Raw genomic sequence first — 15,755 nt, forward strand, 5'->3', positions numbered from 1 at the left:
TACAATAAAAACTGAAACTTTACTTAAGGAGGACCATATTGTAGGGTAACGATAGCTGCGGTTTCCGTTATTACGTGTGCAGATCACAACGATGACAATGAATCGTCCGTTCTTGGAGTTCACACATCCTAATGGCAATTTGAAATATTTGAAATGGCTATTTGAAAATATTTGAAATTCACAAGATATACACATGTACATTTACTTTTCCCTATATCCTCAATGGAAGTATGCATACTAAGTTCGTTGTATTGCTTGAAACATCCGCATAAATATACATATATATACATATTTATAATGAGTGAATATTTAAATACGCAATGCGTACCGTATGACTCCAAGTCCTCGGCGCTCGTTTATCTTCATCGAATGTTGAAAGCCTCTTTAGCAAATACTGAGACAAAAACTCCCACAATTAGTCGATGGTTAAGTCGCAAGGCATCAATATGTGTATAGTAGACCTACACCTTTTACCAAATGAACTAAGCCCCAACTGACCTCAACCGCTAATTTCCCTTGCTCTACTGACAGCGGAAAGTCAATAAAATCTGACATTCAATATTTTGCACTGGCCAGGATACTTAAGGTTGCTTATTACCTCATTTCAACTTTTCGGCATTAATGAAATTAAAAGACTACGTATTCAATTTATGTGTCCGATCCTAAATTAGGCATAGACGAACATAGCAAAGCCGATCGACAGAAATACTATTACATTATACATATATTATATAAGCACATTTTACAAGTTCTGATCTGATGCTTTTCGATATTGACAATGTGATGTTTATTTGTTTGTAGCTTTTTCATAGGAAATGTTTCTTAAATGAATCAAGAATGTTTGATGGGGCTTTCAAATGGGGGCATCACACTATGCTTTCTGATTGACTTCAAATTCCTGACCTTATATCAAATAACAGTATTACCTGATGAAACACGAAAGAAACACTTTTTGGTTCATTGACTCGATTTGATTTTAAAGACGATTTTTGATGGATTCTCTCGAGAACCAAAAAGTTTTTAACTAAGAGCGTCTCCTAAAGAATGCTTTTTTACTGCGTCATCATTTCATTTCTTATGTTAAGTCCATTTATTGAATGCAATTCTCCAACAAACTTCATGGTCTTACGCTTTACTACAACAGCGGAACTCAAGAACCGCAAGCAATAAATTTTTCGGTACTTTTTAACAGCAGCGCTGCTTTGACACGATAGCGACGGCACCTTGCACGAGACGCAACTGTACCAGGGCGTCAACTTCAAGCACTTTCTCGGGCAACCTTTTTAATCACTGGTCTACGTAATTTACGAGCAGTTACCTTTAACACTACAAAATAATGTATTTTTGGATATTGGATAAAACACTGAGGTCTGAAAACTGATCACTTCACGTAATGTTCCGAAGCACCTGAACAGATGTACAAGAAAATATTTTCCAGGACATTTGAATGAACAAAGTCGATAGAGTTGTCCGTAATCTCGTACTCAAGTGGTAGCCTTTTCTCTCAAGTCTTGTCATATTAGTGAGGGTAGGGTAAGGTGCTGCTGCTTCATAATATATTACTAAAATACCGTTATGGGTATGCACCAGTGGCTCGGATTTTACATTCTGATCAGACTGGAGTTCAGCTTCGTATTGTGTGATGTCCGCTTCAGTTACCAATAATAGGCTCTTGGTTGAATACCTTAAAGCTAATTGCGAATAATCAAATGAGAAGAATGCCATAATCATTTTCTACTAACATTTTCGACAACAAACGAACAAGGTTTTTTTAAGGACTTCGCTAATGTAAAGCCCAAGAATTTGTAAAGAATGGATATCTTTCGCGCCATGACAGTTTAGTTGCTAGCTAGACAGTACTGACATGTTAGCTGGAAGCCTATCGCTCTGATAATAATGCAATATAATGCCAGTCTTCAAGCTGGGAGAGGCAGGGCCAGGTGGAGTTTGTATTTAAATAGGTACACAGGCATGCATTCTTTACATGGTATGGGTGTGTGTTAAATAAAGATTCTCCCTTTTTCAAATTGTAGGCTTGAGGTTATAATTATGTTTGTTTATGTATAATTATATAATTATAAACACCATCTTCTTATCATGCTTTATGGTAAGAGATTAATAAGTAAAATATCTATCGTGTACGTAAAGTTAAAAAAATGAATCTATAATGCAATATTTTCTATGCAAACACATGCTGAATAAGTTGCAATTGTGAAAATTGTTAAAAAATTATTATTATTTTTTTTTTTTTTTGTATATGGTTTTCGATAAATAATAAATTAAATAGTGCCGGTTGTAAACAGCTTTTCTACAAGTATTCCGTTTTTCTTTAACGCCACGATTGAAAGGCAAAACACTTTCAATAACAGCAAACTGCAGCAACAGCGACAACTTAGCCAGACATGATCGACAAGTTTGTTTAAATGAAAATTTTTCCCAATGTTAATGAAGATTGTTTTTTTTTTTTTTTTTTAAATTTTATTTGCGGATGCATGATAAGAAAAGCACAAAAGCGTATATCATTATAAAGCAGCAGGAAAAATGCGAAAGAAAATAAAATAAAAATAACGAACGTTGTTCAATTTATCAATGACATGAGCCACAATTGAATGAAAAATATTTAAGTGAACATAACATAACAGCACCAAATGTTAAAAATTATGTAAAGCAGAAGAAGAAAAAAAAAAAAAATGAATAGAAAAAATTCATTTAAAAATTTAAATAAGACTGAATACGAATGGAATGTGTGTGTGTGTGTGTGTGTGTGTATGTATGTAAGTAACTGCGTGGGATCATGATTGCGAATAGAAAGGTTAAAGTAATCAGCTACCATTTAAAAATTTTAATTTACTTTAATTCGCGTTACATAAATGGAAGGAAGCGAGCAAGCAAAGGCCGTTAGGGTTGTCTGAGAAATTTTTCATAATCTTAACAATACGTTATCGAAAGAAATATACAAGAAGTACTTTGCTCTTACTATCTCTCATGTTAAATATTTACGGGGTGCGTTACAATGGCGAATATTTGAGAAAAAAGTGCTACATGCGACGAATATTGCATCACCGCGAGCGTATTAAGTTTGTCACGTTCTCTATCCTCAAAGAAACAGAATTTGTGGCAAGGGTTTAACGTGGGTTTCTGCCTGAAAGGCTTAACCCCACGGTGGCCCAAGCCACTTTAAGCGTACTACGCCCCCTGGCGAGTTAGACAATCCCCACAGAGTAGAGGCCTAAACAGCACCAGAGTCCAGAACAGTTTATTGTGTATGGAACAATAAACCCCACTCTGGTCAATGGCGAGGCCTAGCTGCACTCAATTGTTCCATTTTAGCTAATAACTCGCCAACCACAACCACCACGAGTACTCCCCGAAGGGCCACACCCAAGCAGTCAGGACTCACAAATTGATCAACGCTTGCTTCCGCCATAAGGCTTCCACTGTGCTGTTGATCAATTACCACCATTACCCGCAGGCATCCGTGACATGTGTTCAAAAGTAAAAATAGGTAAAAGGGAAAGAACCTTTCCGTCATATCCCTTTTTTCATTTTTACATGTATTAAATTAATTTACGAAAGGGTTTCTATTAATCGGCCAAAGGGAAAGCCGTCCGTCAATTCCTTTTTGCATTAATAGTAAAAATTAATTTATTCATTACGACTTTAAGAACAAAGTCGATCATACACCCGCAGGCATACGTGGCTTTGTGAGACGAGCCTCCTGACCCCCGTGGCTCCCAGTTTGTTTTACAAAGCCTTTGGCATACTTTGGGCGGATGTTAAAAACAACCGTACTTGCTTCGGATTCTCCATACTTTCCTGGTTGCCAACACCAGTGAACTACTTTTCTTCGAGATATATAGGTCTCGGGTATTGCACTGACATGGCAGAGTGATCTACCATGCACTTGCTAGATTACTACCTTCAACGTACTTAAACCCATTCAGATATTTCCTAGGTAGTAACCAGCTATTGAGTGAAGAGCTCATCTTCCAGGCAACCCCTCCACCATCTCTCAGAAACTCATCGCCGAGTTAGCAGCCCAAAACCTTAAACTCTTCTTAGCCGGCCGAAGCCGTTGCCCGGGGATCACCACTGGGAGGTGAGAGTTTCGGTACATCTATGCTACCCATCAAAGCATAGTTTATCTCCCCCCCTCAAAGAAACGGTGTTAGTACGAAAATTGCTAAACCCGTACAAAGCGATCATATAATTAACGTAAGCTGAAACGCAGAACCGACTGAGATACTCCAGCCAAGCGAAACCGACACGAGGGAATACTATAAAACCAGCAATTGAGCCGACGAACGAATGCCGTATGAAAAAAAATCTTGATATCGCAATTTTTTCAAAACAATTCGACTCTGTGTGACAGATGCTGCCCAAGAGACAACAGTCGTTAATAGTACTGAACGAGTCTATAATACTAATCATCCCGATGTTTTCACCAGGCACTTGCCCATCGATCTCTCTGAGTTGCACTAATCTTAATCGATGGCTTCATCCTTTGCTTGAACCTTACGACAACACCAAACAACCGTTCCTTACGGGGAGCAGCTCGAAAGGTCATCTATCCTGTCAACAGTGAATTGATGTAAGGACGGAAAGGAGGCAACTTGTTTAGCAACCGTTGGACAATAAAACATGGAGTAAAACATCTACTGTCATTGTAAAGACAATACATGGGTAGGCAGTCCAATAATGAGCGAACAAACGGACACGTCAGTGTAGGCGCAAATTTCTCACATAATTAGTTAAAATTTTTCTCAAATCTTGTTTTAAAACCAGAATTAAATGCAAGGAGTCTCTTGGTGTCGGTTGATGAAAATCCTATAATGTCGCATGTATGAAAAATGCCACAAAGGCTGCTGTATCGTGCTTTTTAACTGATAGCTGGATGAGAAGAGAATTCGCAATTTCGCAAGCATTATACGAAACGATTTTTAAAAAAAAAATTTACGAAACAAAGCGAAATGTTATAAAATTCCTACTCATGCTCGCTAATTTTTCCACAGTTCTGCACGGATTACAATATTGTATCGATTCTCTTATTTTCATGAAAGAACTCGTCAGTAATTTATTCCCTTTTCTACAAAGTTACACAGTTAACCGTGAATGCTTTGCAATGAGCAAGACAGACGGTAATCGGAACTTGATCTGAGGTTGAATGAGGCTCCCCTTGGGAAAATGGTCTTAGGTAAAACGTAGAATGTGAGGGTGCGGACCTGCAGAGGGAGCAATTTGAAATCCGGGCAATAAACATTGGAAGCTTAACGATAACTTTGGGCGCTAGGATATATGTGTTTGTGTAATCATGCCACGGATTGTCTTGGCTCGCATAACTTGAAAGTAAAAATTTCCATCTATATAAATTTCCATCTATATATATATATATATCGGAAGTTTAAACAAGTCAATCAATAATTTTTGTTTCGAATGGAAAAGACGGGCTTTTGATACATAACTTGGCGGGACTTACTTTACCGCTCTTTCCTCGACATATTGTGAGGGCCTTTCGGCCCATGTCTCTGGGGCTGGGGTAGCTCAGCGGCCCAAGAAACACAAGAAATTTATAATACACTTGGTCGGTTGTCAGAATACACACTTTATTCACTATCTCAAATTCGCAAGTCCCGCGAGCAAGTCGGCGCTCTCACTGAACTCTCTCACTCAACTCTCTAAATTCGAACTTATTCTACCCTACCCTATTCTTGACCTATCCTTATTCTACTCTTAATCCATCCCTATTCTATTCCTACTCTATTCATACTCTACTCTTAATCTATTCTTAATCTTAATTCTTAATCTATTCCTATCCCATTCTTATTCTATCCCTACCCTATTCTTAGCCTATTCTTCTTCTCTATACTAAACTAGCTTATTCTTTAAGTTAAACTAGCACTCTCCCCCCACCAAAGACGGAGAACCCGTGAGGCAAAAACGAGGGACGACTTTGGCTCCTCACAATACGTAAATGTGCATAAATTTAACTTTACTGTTATCATTTTAACGCAAATACAAATCCTTTTACTTTTAAAATTAATAACATATTTATACGTGTTAAATAGCATGAAATTAATCGTTTATCATTTTTACAAAGCAAAATATTCTTCTTGTAATTAATTCCATTTTGGTTTAACAGAAAAAAAAAAAAAAACATTTATTATGCATAGCTTGTACATATCTATTAGTTTTAGTGTTCGATTTAAGAACATGTATTAAAAAAAATTTATGTTCTGATTGTGTGTTCAATGAATTTAGTCGCTTTTATTATTCATTTATTATAATTTGTAATCTATAATCGAATCGAATCTCTCGCCCTCCCCCTCCCCGCCTTTCTTGTATGTTAAAGTTTTTTTCTCGGAGGTGTTTATTAAGGTTTTTTTTTGCTTTTTGTTGCTTTTTTTTTTCCTTTTTTCATATTAATTAATGAGTATTGAAAAGTAAACCAATTAGCATTTATTATGACAATGATAAATTATATGGGCTATGGGAAATGTTAATAAACATTATCCATACACTTTTTTTAGTTTTTTTCAATATATCAGTCAATGGTAGCGTAACTTGGTTTTTTTTTATTAACAATAATATGACAGGCGGTCGCGTTAATAAGCAAGCGATGTGAGTTTACGTCTAATGCTACGTGCAGTGGGTGCTAAGCTCTAGCGTGAAAGTCGGAATTTATGGAAATAAATATACATTTATATTGCATTTTAATGCATTATTATAAAGCTCTAAGTGTTTTGAAAATTTAAGTAAGCTACAGTGTTTTTTTCCCATTGAAGAGATTAATTCATTTTAAGTTCAGATTAAGCTAAGAGTGGTAGAGTGGGAGAGTGGTATAAATTGTGCATCCAATATCACAGACGGACCATTGTCCTTTCAGCATTTAAAGCTTCATTTATTTATTTATTAGTTACATTTAGTTAAGAAATTACCCTTAGGGTACTAAAATAAGCAAAAATTATTTTTACTTTCTATTATGCTTATTATTATTATTATGGCATAGAGAGAATACTCAGAACAACTACAAGAGAGATGGCCATGAAATGCATTGCTTTCACCAAACAATGCATCTGTAAGCGGCAAGGTTTGAAGGAAAAGGCATTCGTTGACTGTATGCTTAGCATCGGACATAGAAATTCAACGATAAATGTGATTAAAATCAACGTCACAAAGATTCTGAAAAGCATTAATTAAGTGGACTCTGGCGAGTTACGCGACGGGGTATATCAATATCAATTTCGCTTAAAGAGGACAGTGTGTTCATTCTTCCTCTCAGCACATCACATGTAAAGGTGATATCTGACACGAATCTACGCCTTCTTTCCAGCGAGAATAAGTCAATTAGCCTATGTGTGCGTTTATAAGGCGACAAGGAGCGCGTAGAATCGCAGTCCAGATTGTGTAGCGCAAATGCTAGAAACCCTTTTTGAACTGACTCAATTAGGTGAATGTAGGATTGATTATTACATGATCAAACTATTGACGCACACTCAAGAATGGTGTGACATGAAATTGTTTTGAAGTCCACCAAGCTTTTTACTTTGTTCATTGTAAGTTCTATATATGTGGATTGAAGCAAGGCTTGTCATTAAATGGCGAAATATCTTCCATTTTTACATTATTTATAGAGTAAACCGTGAGAAGAGGATATTTTCGTCAATTTACGTCAATTACTTTCGAATTCGATTTGTGCTTGTCACTCCGTCCTTCTTACGCGGTTTTTTGTTCCATCACTGATGTATGTATTTCAGCCCAAGGACGAACGCCATTGAGGAAGGTTCCGATTGGATCACCTTTCCGACCACATAATGGCTTATATTGAAACGTGTATGAGTAATTGTAAGATGGAGCGTTTTCTACAAAAGAATTATAATCGCGACAGTCGTTCACATCTGCCACAAAAATAATTTGTGACGAATAAGAGAAAGAAAAAGAAAATAGAATCTACTCAGTACTGACCCTTGACTATCACCTATTATTCCTAGTTCTCGGGACAGTTTTTAATCAGCGTAAATATTTGCACTGCATCGCTGTCTATTAAGGATTACATGAAACTTTCCTTCTATATTAAGATCACGTTTACGGGAAAAATTACTTTCTTATATTGACTTGGTTTGTGGTTGCGAAAGAAGAATATCTGATATCTAGCGGATAACTAACTGCAACCAAAACCTAACTGTAAACTTTCTAAAATCTCTGATTCGTCCGTCCATCCATCCTATGTAACAAACGAACAAAGAAACTAAATATATTTCCAATTTTTGAGATCATTTGAAAGGAGAAAACATCTTAAGCGAAATTTCACACAACATATATTACGCTTGCCTGACAAGATCACCTCCTAGCATATACCTCCTTTCTATATAGCCATATAGTGGAAAATAACATCAAATTATTTGAGTGATGCTCTCGTTTGTTAGTTTGATGGCAGCATAAAAATGAAGCCATTAAAGATTTAAATTACTACCGAATTCAATTTATATTCAGCCCGTTATACAGTTAAGAGTGCTTTTCAAGCAAAAGCGAAAGAAAAAACCAAAATTTGAAACTGTTTTCAAGACCAGTTTGCAAGCCCATGCTGTTAAATAATTTACAAAAGCTATCTATTCTCAAGCGCATGCACGTGGTGTTCCTCATAGCGCTTTCCGTTTTTACATCCCTTTTTTTTTGCGCCATCGTAAAAACCATGGGTGGTGTGCTATCTTTTTTTCAGTTTCGTTACATACGGGTACGCGTAACACTTAAATGATTTCTTTCACTGCCAATGTGTCACAAAATATTAATGCATCCTTTAGTGAATTCTGTCTCTGATATATGATAATTATGAGAAAGATATAAAACTTTAATTATATCTTGGAAGGTGTAATAATTTAAATTTCATTAAAAGCATATTCACGGTATTTAGTGCCGCGTTAGAAATAAATTTCGTCAGCCAGCGTATATATATATATATATACAGGTGTCACCGTTTGCAGACATAAGCATAATATATTTCAATATTTAATAAAATGTCCGATCGGTTTAGTTATTGCAAATGTTTAACTGAAAGAAAAAAAAAAAAATAATGTTTATCAATACATGCATACAAAGAATTGAACACATACATGTGGACGCTCTACGAATGTGAAATGAAGCGTTGAAGGAAAGTTTTGACGCTTTCCTAGAGATCTTTGCATAGATTTACCAATAACAGGATTTCACTTTTGCATAACGGTTAACTGCTGCTCAATTGCGATATACTTTAGCTTTCCTTTACCATATATATAGAGAAGGGTACTTTCCTTGAGTTACGAAAGGATGTGAAAAGAGTCTTTTGTTTCCTTTGGAAACCTTCTCACGTTGTCTCTGCATCGGGCAATTTGGAAATATTCTTGCTTGGTATTTATCAATTTTTTGTCTTGTAGTCGTACAAAGGGATTAATCAAAAGACCATTCTTTGGCTCTCAGAAAATTCTGATAGAAATCATTCTATCTGTACTAAGAAATTAAAGGAAAAAATCAATTGCGCTTCTTTTACCTTCGCTTTTGATTAGTACTCAATAAAGGCGAGAGCCATCTCGCCTCTTGCCTCTATAAACACTTCTTCACCTTTTCTTTTAGATAAAACTGAACACGTTTTGCTAACGTGCCTAGGGAGGCGAGTACTTCACGCACCTTTACTTATCCAACCATACTGTTTTTACCTCCCCCTCCCCCCTCATTGTTTTAACCGTTCTCCTATATTTCTGCGGCACAAGGATATTCATGTGTTGTGCAGTTTTTAAAAGTTCCTTTTCTCCTTTGGCTATTTTTATAACCAGAGTTAATTCTGCTTTTATTTCAATTTTGAGACTTGTAAAGGAACTCAAGAAGTCATAAAGACAGGCTTAAACTTGCAAAAGCATTTTTAAGGACGAAGTTCTAATAAAATTGAGCTGAAGAGAAACATTAATTTTTTTAATAGATCATTCAAGAACTCCCAAGCCCGACAGATGGATACTCTCTTTAACAATCAACCCATGTTACTCTCCTACAAAGTTCCAGCTCTTAAGCGTTGTTTGTCAAAATGTCATGCTATTCATTCCGCAAATTGTTTACAAGGGAGCAATTATATGAATTTAAATTCGACTCTCTTTTTTTTTTTTTTTTTTTTTTTTTTTTTTTAATATATTTTACGGCCATTCACCCAGGACGAGTGCTATTCATGTAATACGATGACGGTCAGAAGGAAATGTAAAAGGACAAAGGGATAGGGAAGGAGCCACCGCCACCGCCTAGTGGATATGTACATCGTGGTTGAATGTTATGCTTTTACCAGCTGAGCACTCATTACGACTAGGGACAATATAAACTCTGCAGCATTGAGAATTGCTGGCCCATCCATTGTTTTATGCAGGACAGACCTTCAGCGACTATTATCTGTTTGCCAACAACGTAAAAGCATTTAGATGAAGTGTTGTGCTCGTTGAGGAAATTTAACCGTAAGAGTGCTTTGCCAAACTTTGCAATAAAAAAACCCCGCCATTGTACTGTGATCGTGTCACTATTGAAGGAGACGATTGTGATAAACAAAGTCGAATATTGCAATATGCGCTCGTCACTTTTTCCCTGCGTTTATTGATACTAACTGTAACGGCTATTATTCTCTTTAAGCCAAGAAACTACCTGTTCTGCAAGCAATCTACATATATATGTTGGCATAGTGTTTCTGTTGTTAAACTTGACAAGTACCTGCTGTAAGTATATTATCCATGTTGTTAAACTTGGAATCCGCGTGTTGAAAAAGTGAAAGATTCGGAAAACAACTTATCATTTTCTGTTTTATTATTTAATCTCGCCAAATACTTTGCTTAAGTGAAACATTCCACAAACTGTTTGCCTGCTTAGCCTCTTTTCACTTACCTTTGTTTTAGTCGATGTAAACTTCTATTTTCTTTGCATTTCTTATATTAAGGCAGACACAAAAATGTGTACAAAGTAAGCAAAGCTACCTGGAACTGCGCTTTCAATATTTAATCAACATTTTTAGTTTTTAAAATTGAAAATATATTTTTATTTTTTCTCCAAAAGTATTGGATATAATTTTCAACTTTAATTAAAAATATATAAATTTGTTTAAAGAAAACTTTTAACGACAAAACTTTATTTCAAACCCTATACTAATACTTGTGTTATATTATAATATTTGAACACATGAATTTTCTTTCGCAAAACTCCCGCTGAGTAACGACAAATGCGTTCATTAGTAAAAACAAGCACAAGTTAGCTTCGTGTGTTTGCCTGTCATAGAGAGCGGGGAAGAAAAAGAAGGCAAAAAAAAAAATCGATTTTATCACATTTTTTTTCAATAAATGGTATTTCCGTGTAAATATGTTTGTCGCTTTCGTAAAACTTTCAATATATTTCATATGAAAAATACGATAACTTGTTATAGACAGATATTTATTAAATATATATATATATATATATGTGTGTGTGTGCCATGTGTGGTAGAATTGAATAGAATTAGAAACAACATAACAAACATAAATACAAATCGTTTATAAAGCATCTCTGAATACCCTACAAAGTATGTAAAGTTGATTGTCTCACTCTTGGAAAAATAATTAATTATAGGAATAGCTTAAGTTCTACTTACCTTTGTTAGGTGAGATTATTTTAACGAAGAAATATCAAAACATTTTTCCTTTCTTCCCTTTTTTGTCCTCTTTCTTCTCAAACTTTAATGATAGACATCGATAAAATTTCGAAAACGGGCGAGTAAAGAAATTTCACTTTTTCCGCATTGAGAATATGATCATTTTTTACACTTACACACTCTGCACCACTTTTGCTATAAGTGCATGTTAAGTTTATTCGGCTAGAAGAGCTTCAGATTATTTCATCTTCTAGTGTGTACGAATCAATTGAGATCTACTTTTCCAATCGATTTAAGCTTGTCCGTCCGTCTTCATTCCTTGTATTCATTTTTCAGGCCACAATTTTTAAGATGATATTACACTGATAGGTTGATTCTGATAAAATGATTCAATTGGTTCGACCACTTTTTCAATTACCTCCCTCGTATAACACCTCATCTTGTAAAGTCGTGTTATGAAAAACTGTCGGGTGATGTAGGGTATTTTATGGTGAACCGTGCCCCAATTCCTTTGTGAATGTATTTCTCTCCCTCCGTGGGCTTGTGTCAGGCCGCCATGCACTCCTCTAATAACAATAACTGAATAAAACAATTCTCTGGAGAATGTCTATTATGATAATCACTTGCAAATATCACGAAAGGCGCCAACATTGTTTACTTCAATTTACATACATAATGAACGTACGTACACTAGAAATTATACAAGGGAAATTATTATACTTTTCGTACATCATTTTGGATAAGAACTAAGTTTGTCGTTTCGTTTGTAAACGTTTCATTATTAGGTGGCATTGATTATCTCATAACTACATGTGTGTAGAATGTTTCTATCGTCATGAAATCGTTCTTTCTCTACTTGTTGAGAAATATTTTTAAAAGGACAATTATTTCTATCAATTCTATAATGGGAAAATGTCTCGAAATTTAAGACCTACTCGTTAGTCATAATCTAAAATATAGTTCCTGCTAATTAATGTACCCCTCCCTCATTAACCTCATATAATATATATAAATATACTTGATCCACATAACATTCTTAACAAGATTTGTACAATATCGGTTCATACGGCCTAGATTTGTCGCGTTAAAAATCATTGTATCGGGAATTTAACCTAAATAGCGCACCTACCAAGTCAGAGTACGGTACGCAGTCGACATGTTACAGGGACGGAGGACATCACCTGAGTGATTGATTATATAAGAAAAGAAATAATAAAAAAATAACAAAATAATAAAAATATTCCTAGATCCAGTTTTATTAGACGTGCGGGAAAAAGTACAAGAATAGCTAAAAATAACAACAATAAATTTTGAAAATAACTAAAAAAAAAAAAAAAAATTAACAAATCAGAAGAAGGTCTAAGCAATTTTAATCTCCTCATTGTTTTCAACTTAACTCAAACCAGATACACAGCACGCAATAGACTTACATGTCACAAATTGCAATTCCTGCCGTTACACTGCAATAAAATATTAAAAGTTAAACCTTCTTGCTATCTTTTGCGAGGACATTTGTATGGCGGAGAATTCAAAAAATCGTCCTACCGTTTACGACATCTCCAGGTTCACCCTACAAATGCCAAATTCCAAATTTTTTTCATATAAAGATTTTGTCAACATATGGCAGTTTGTTCATCTTTATCGCGTTCATTCATAGCCATAAAGACGGCAATATACGAAATTTTTGCTGGTTTTTTTTCTCATGTTCTTTGAAACACAAAATAATTGAGTTTCCTACAAAGGTATTATATAAAATCCCGTAATTTCTAAATTATCGCAAGATAAGCTAACCTAACGTAATATAAATACCTGCGAACAATGATGTACTTGACAAGGGCAAAAGAATTGAACAGGTAAACAACCAAGATTAACATTGACTTGTGTCAATTATATAAATGCGAGCCACTTAAACCATTCACTTCATTGCGTGTCCTCAAGCAAGTTAACGACAACCGTTTCACTTCTGCATTATTGTAATAAATTTTCAATCGAAATTTGAATTATGAAGGGAGCTCCGTCAGGAAAGAAAGGCAGAAAAGGTATAGCCAAAGCTATTTCTTTGAATGAGTTCCTAGGCGATACTGGGACTCCCGCTGGTACCGTTCAAGTCATCAAGAAAATTCCAAATTTTAATACGGATAGCAGTGACAGTGATTCATCATCCGTTTCCCATCAAGTTTACCAACTTCCAACAGCGCCGCGATCTCAACAAATTTTCGATGATAGCTCTATTCCCTACGAGCCGCCATTTGTCGCGTACTTAAGTAATTTGCCATTCGACGTAAACGAGACTGACATAAATGAATATTTCAAATTATGTAATGTGGTAAATGTGCGCTTGATTCGTGAGAATGGCGGCACGGGGCGTTTCAGAGGTTTCGGTTATATCGACGTAAACGCAAGGGATGATCTAATACAGGCTTTGAGTTTACCGAATCCGAATATAAAAGGACGTCGCATAGAAATTAAGCTATCGAACGGAATTGAGCAACAAAATGCCAGAAAACAAGCGGGAAATTGGCGTAGTTTCGATAATGAAGCTCGGGAATCTAGTAATTGGAGGAGCGGTGGTAAGTCAACTGATGACACCAACTGGAGAAACGGTAATAAAAACACGGAAAATGCAAAATCTGTTGAGAACCATAACGTTGCAGGCTCTTGGAGATTTGGTAATCGTTCTAGTAATAATTTCACACGTCAAAGGTCTCCCGCGGAGGAGCACGGAAACTTGCAAGAAAGACCAAAATTAAACTTGAAACCACGTACATTACCAGTGTCGGAGATAGTAACTACATCTGAACCGGAACTAAGCAAATCGGAAAATATGATGAAATCGAAACTTTCTGAAAGCTCAGCGAACTCAATATTTGGATCTGCAAAACCTATTAATACTTTAGCAAAAGATTTGGAAATTGAGAAACGTTTAGAGGAGAAAATGAAAGAAATCAAGCTAGAAAAGTTTGATAATAAATCTACAAAATCGAATGAAAATTGGCATCGTCGAGATGACAGACCCTTAAAGAGAAATGTTGATAATGATGAGAATCAACTTGAAGAAGGCAGAGAACATCAAGATTACCACGAACCAGCTGAGGATTGGGAACAAGAAGGAAAGATAGTAAATAAGATGGATACGATCGAGAATTCTCATGAAATTAGCAACTAATCCGAACCGATGGAGGTACAAGTACTTGAGAATATGGACCTAAGCAGACGAATGGATGCAATTTTGCCAAAAAAGTTATTTTAAAATCTTATTTTCTAATATTACAACAACACAATTCAAAGAATTTCTTAAATGTAAAAAAATTTAATATGAAAACATTCCAAGAAAATATTTAATCTATGAAAAACTTGAATAAAACATTATCAAAAAAAAAAAAAAGAAAAAAGTCATATTTTCTCTTCATCAGCTCAATAATATTAATTTTGAATAATGGAAAATTTGGGTGCGTCATCCTCACAATCATTCCGTCATTACTTTGCATTGTTTTACAAGCGCAAACTCCAACTACTTATTATCTACAGAATATTAATAGTATTACCTTTTTAGGTTGTCCAAAGAGTTATAACGCATTGTTTCGCTAGAGCTTAAGAGAAATTGTATATGTGTGCCAACTTTTCAAAGTCTTCCCCGAATCTATTTCATTGCGGCTTGATGATAATCAGTAAATGTAATTTATTGCATAAACGAATATATACGTCATTATCGGCCCATGCGTCTTTGCCGAATTTCCTCAAGAAGATGCATATTAGCCATGATAAAGTATTTTAACAAATACTTTTGGCAAATCGTATCATTACAGATTAATATCGTAGTAACATACTCTGCTTTTCACGAGTGTGCGAGTCACGCTAAAGAGGTCGACATAGTTAACTGCTTAACTTTCGGAAATTTTTTATTAAGAATAATTTAGAATCTAAAGAGAAGTAAGAAAGTTCAGCTTAGGAAATGTCGCTTACAGAGTGACATGTGCAAACACTTTTTGAAGAAAGTTCAGCGCGACTCAAGTAAGAAAATGCTTCAAAGGGGATGATGACGTAAAGTTCATGATATTAGTGCGATCATAATAAATTGTTTGCTAACCCAACTAATATCTTCTGACAATCGGTCACATTGCAAAAAGTTGGCGAA

The 15,755-nt window shown here is 35.4% G+C and overlaps 1 protein-coding gene across 1 annotated transcript; it reads left to right on the top strand.

The window, feature by feature from the left end:
* Nucleotides 1-13,373: 13,373 nt before the first annotated feature.
* LOC119642029 (eukaryotic translation initiation factor 4B-like) lies at nt 13,374-14,861 on the top strand. Its single transcript, XM_038040987.1, has one exon. The coding sequence runs from the start codon at nt 13,623-13,625 to the stop codon at nt 14,784-14,786; it is 1,164 nt and encodes a 387-aa protein (XP_037896915.1). The 5' UTR covers nt 13,374-13,622; the 3' UTR covers nt 14,787-14,861.
* Nucleotides 14,862-15,755: the final 894 nt, after the last annotated feature.

This window comes from Glossina fuscipes, unplaced genomic scaffold, assembly GCF_014805625.2.
Source record: "Glossina fuscipes isolate IAEA_lab_2018 unplaced genomic scaffold, Yale_Gfus_2 204, whole genome shotgun sequence".
Lineage (NCBI taxonomy): Eukaryota > Metazoa > Arthropoda > Insecta > Diptera > Glossinidae > Glossina > Glossina fuscipes.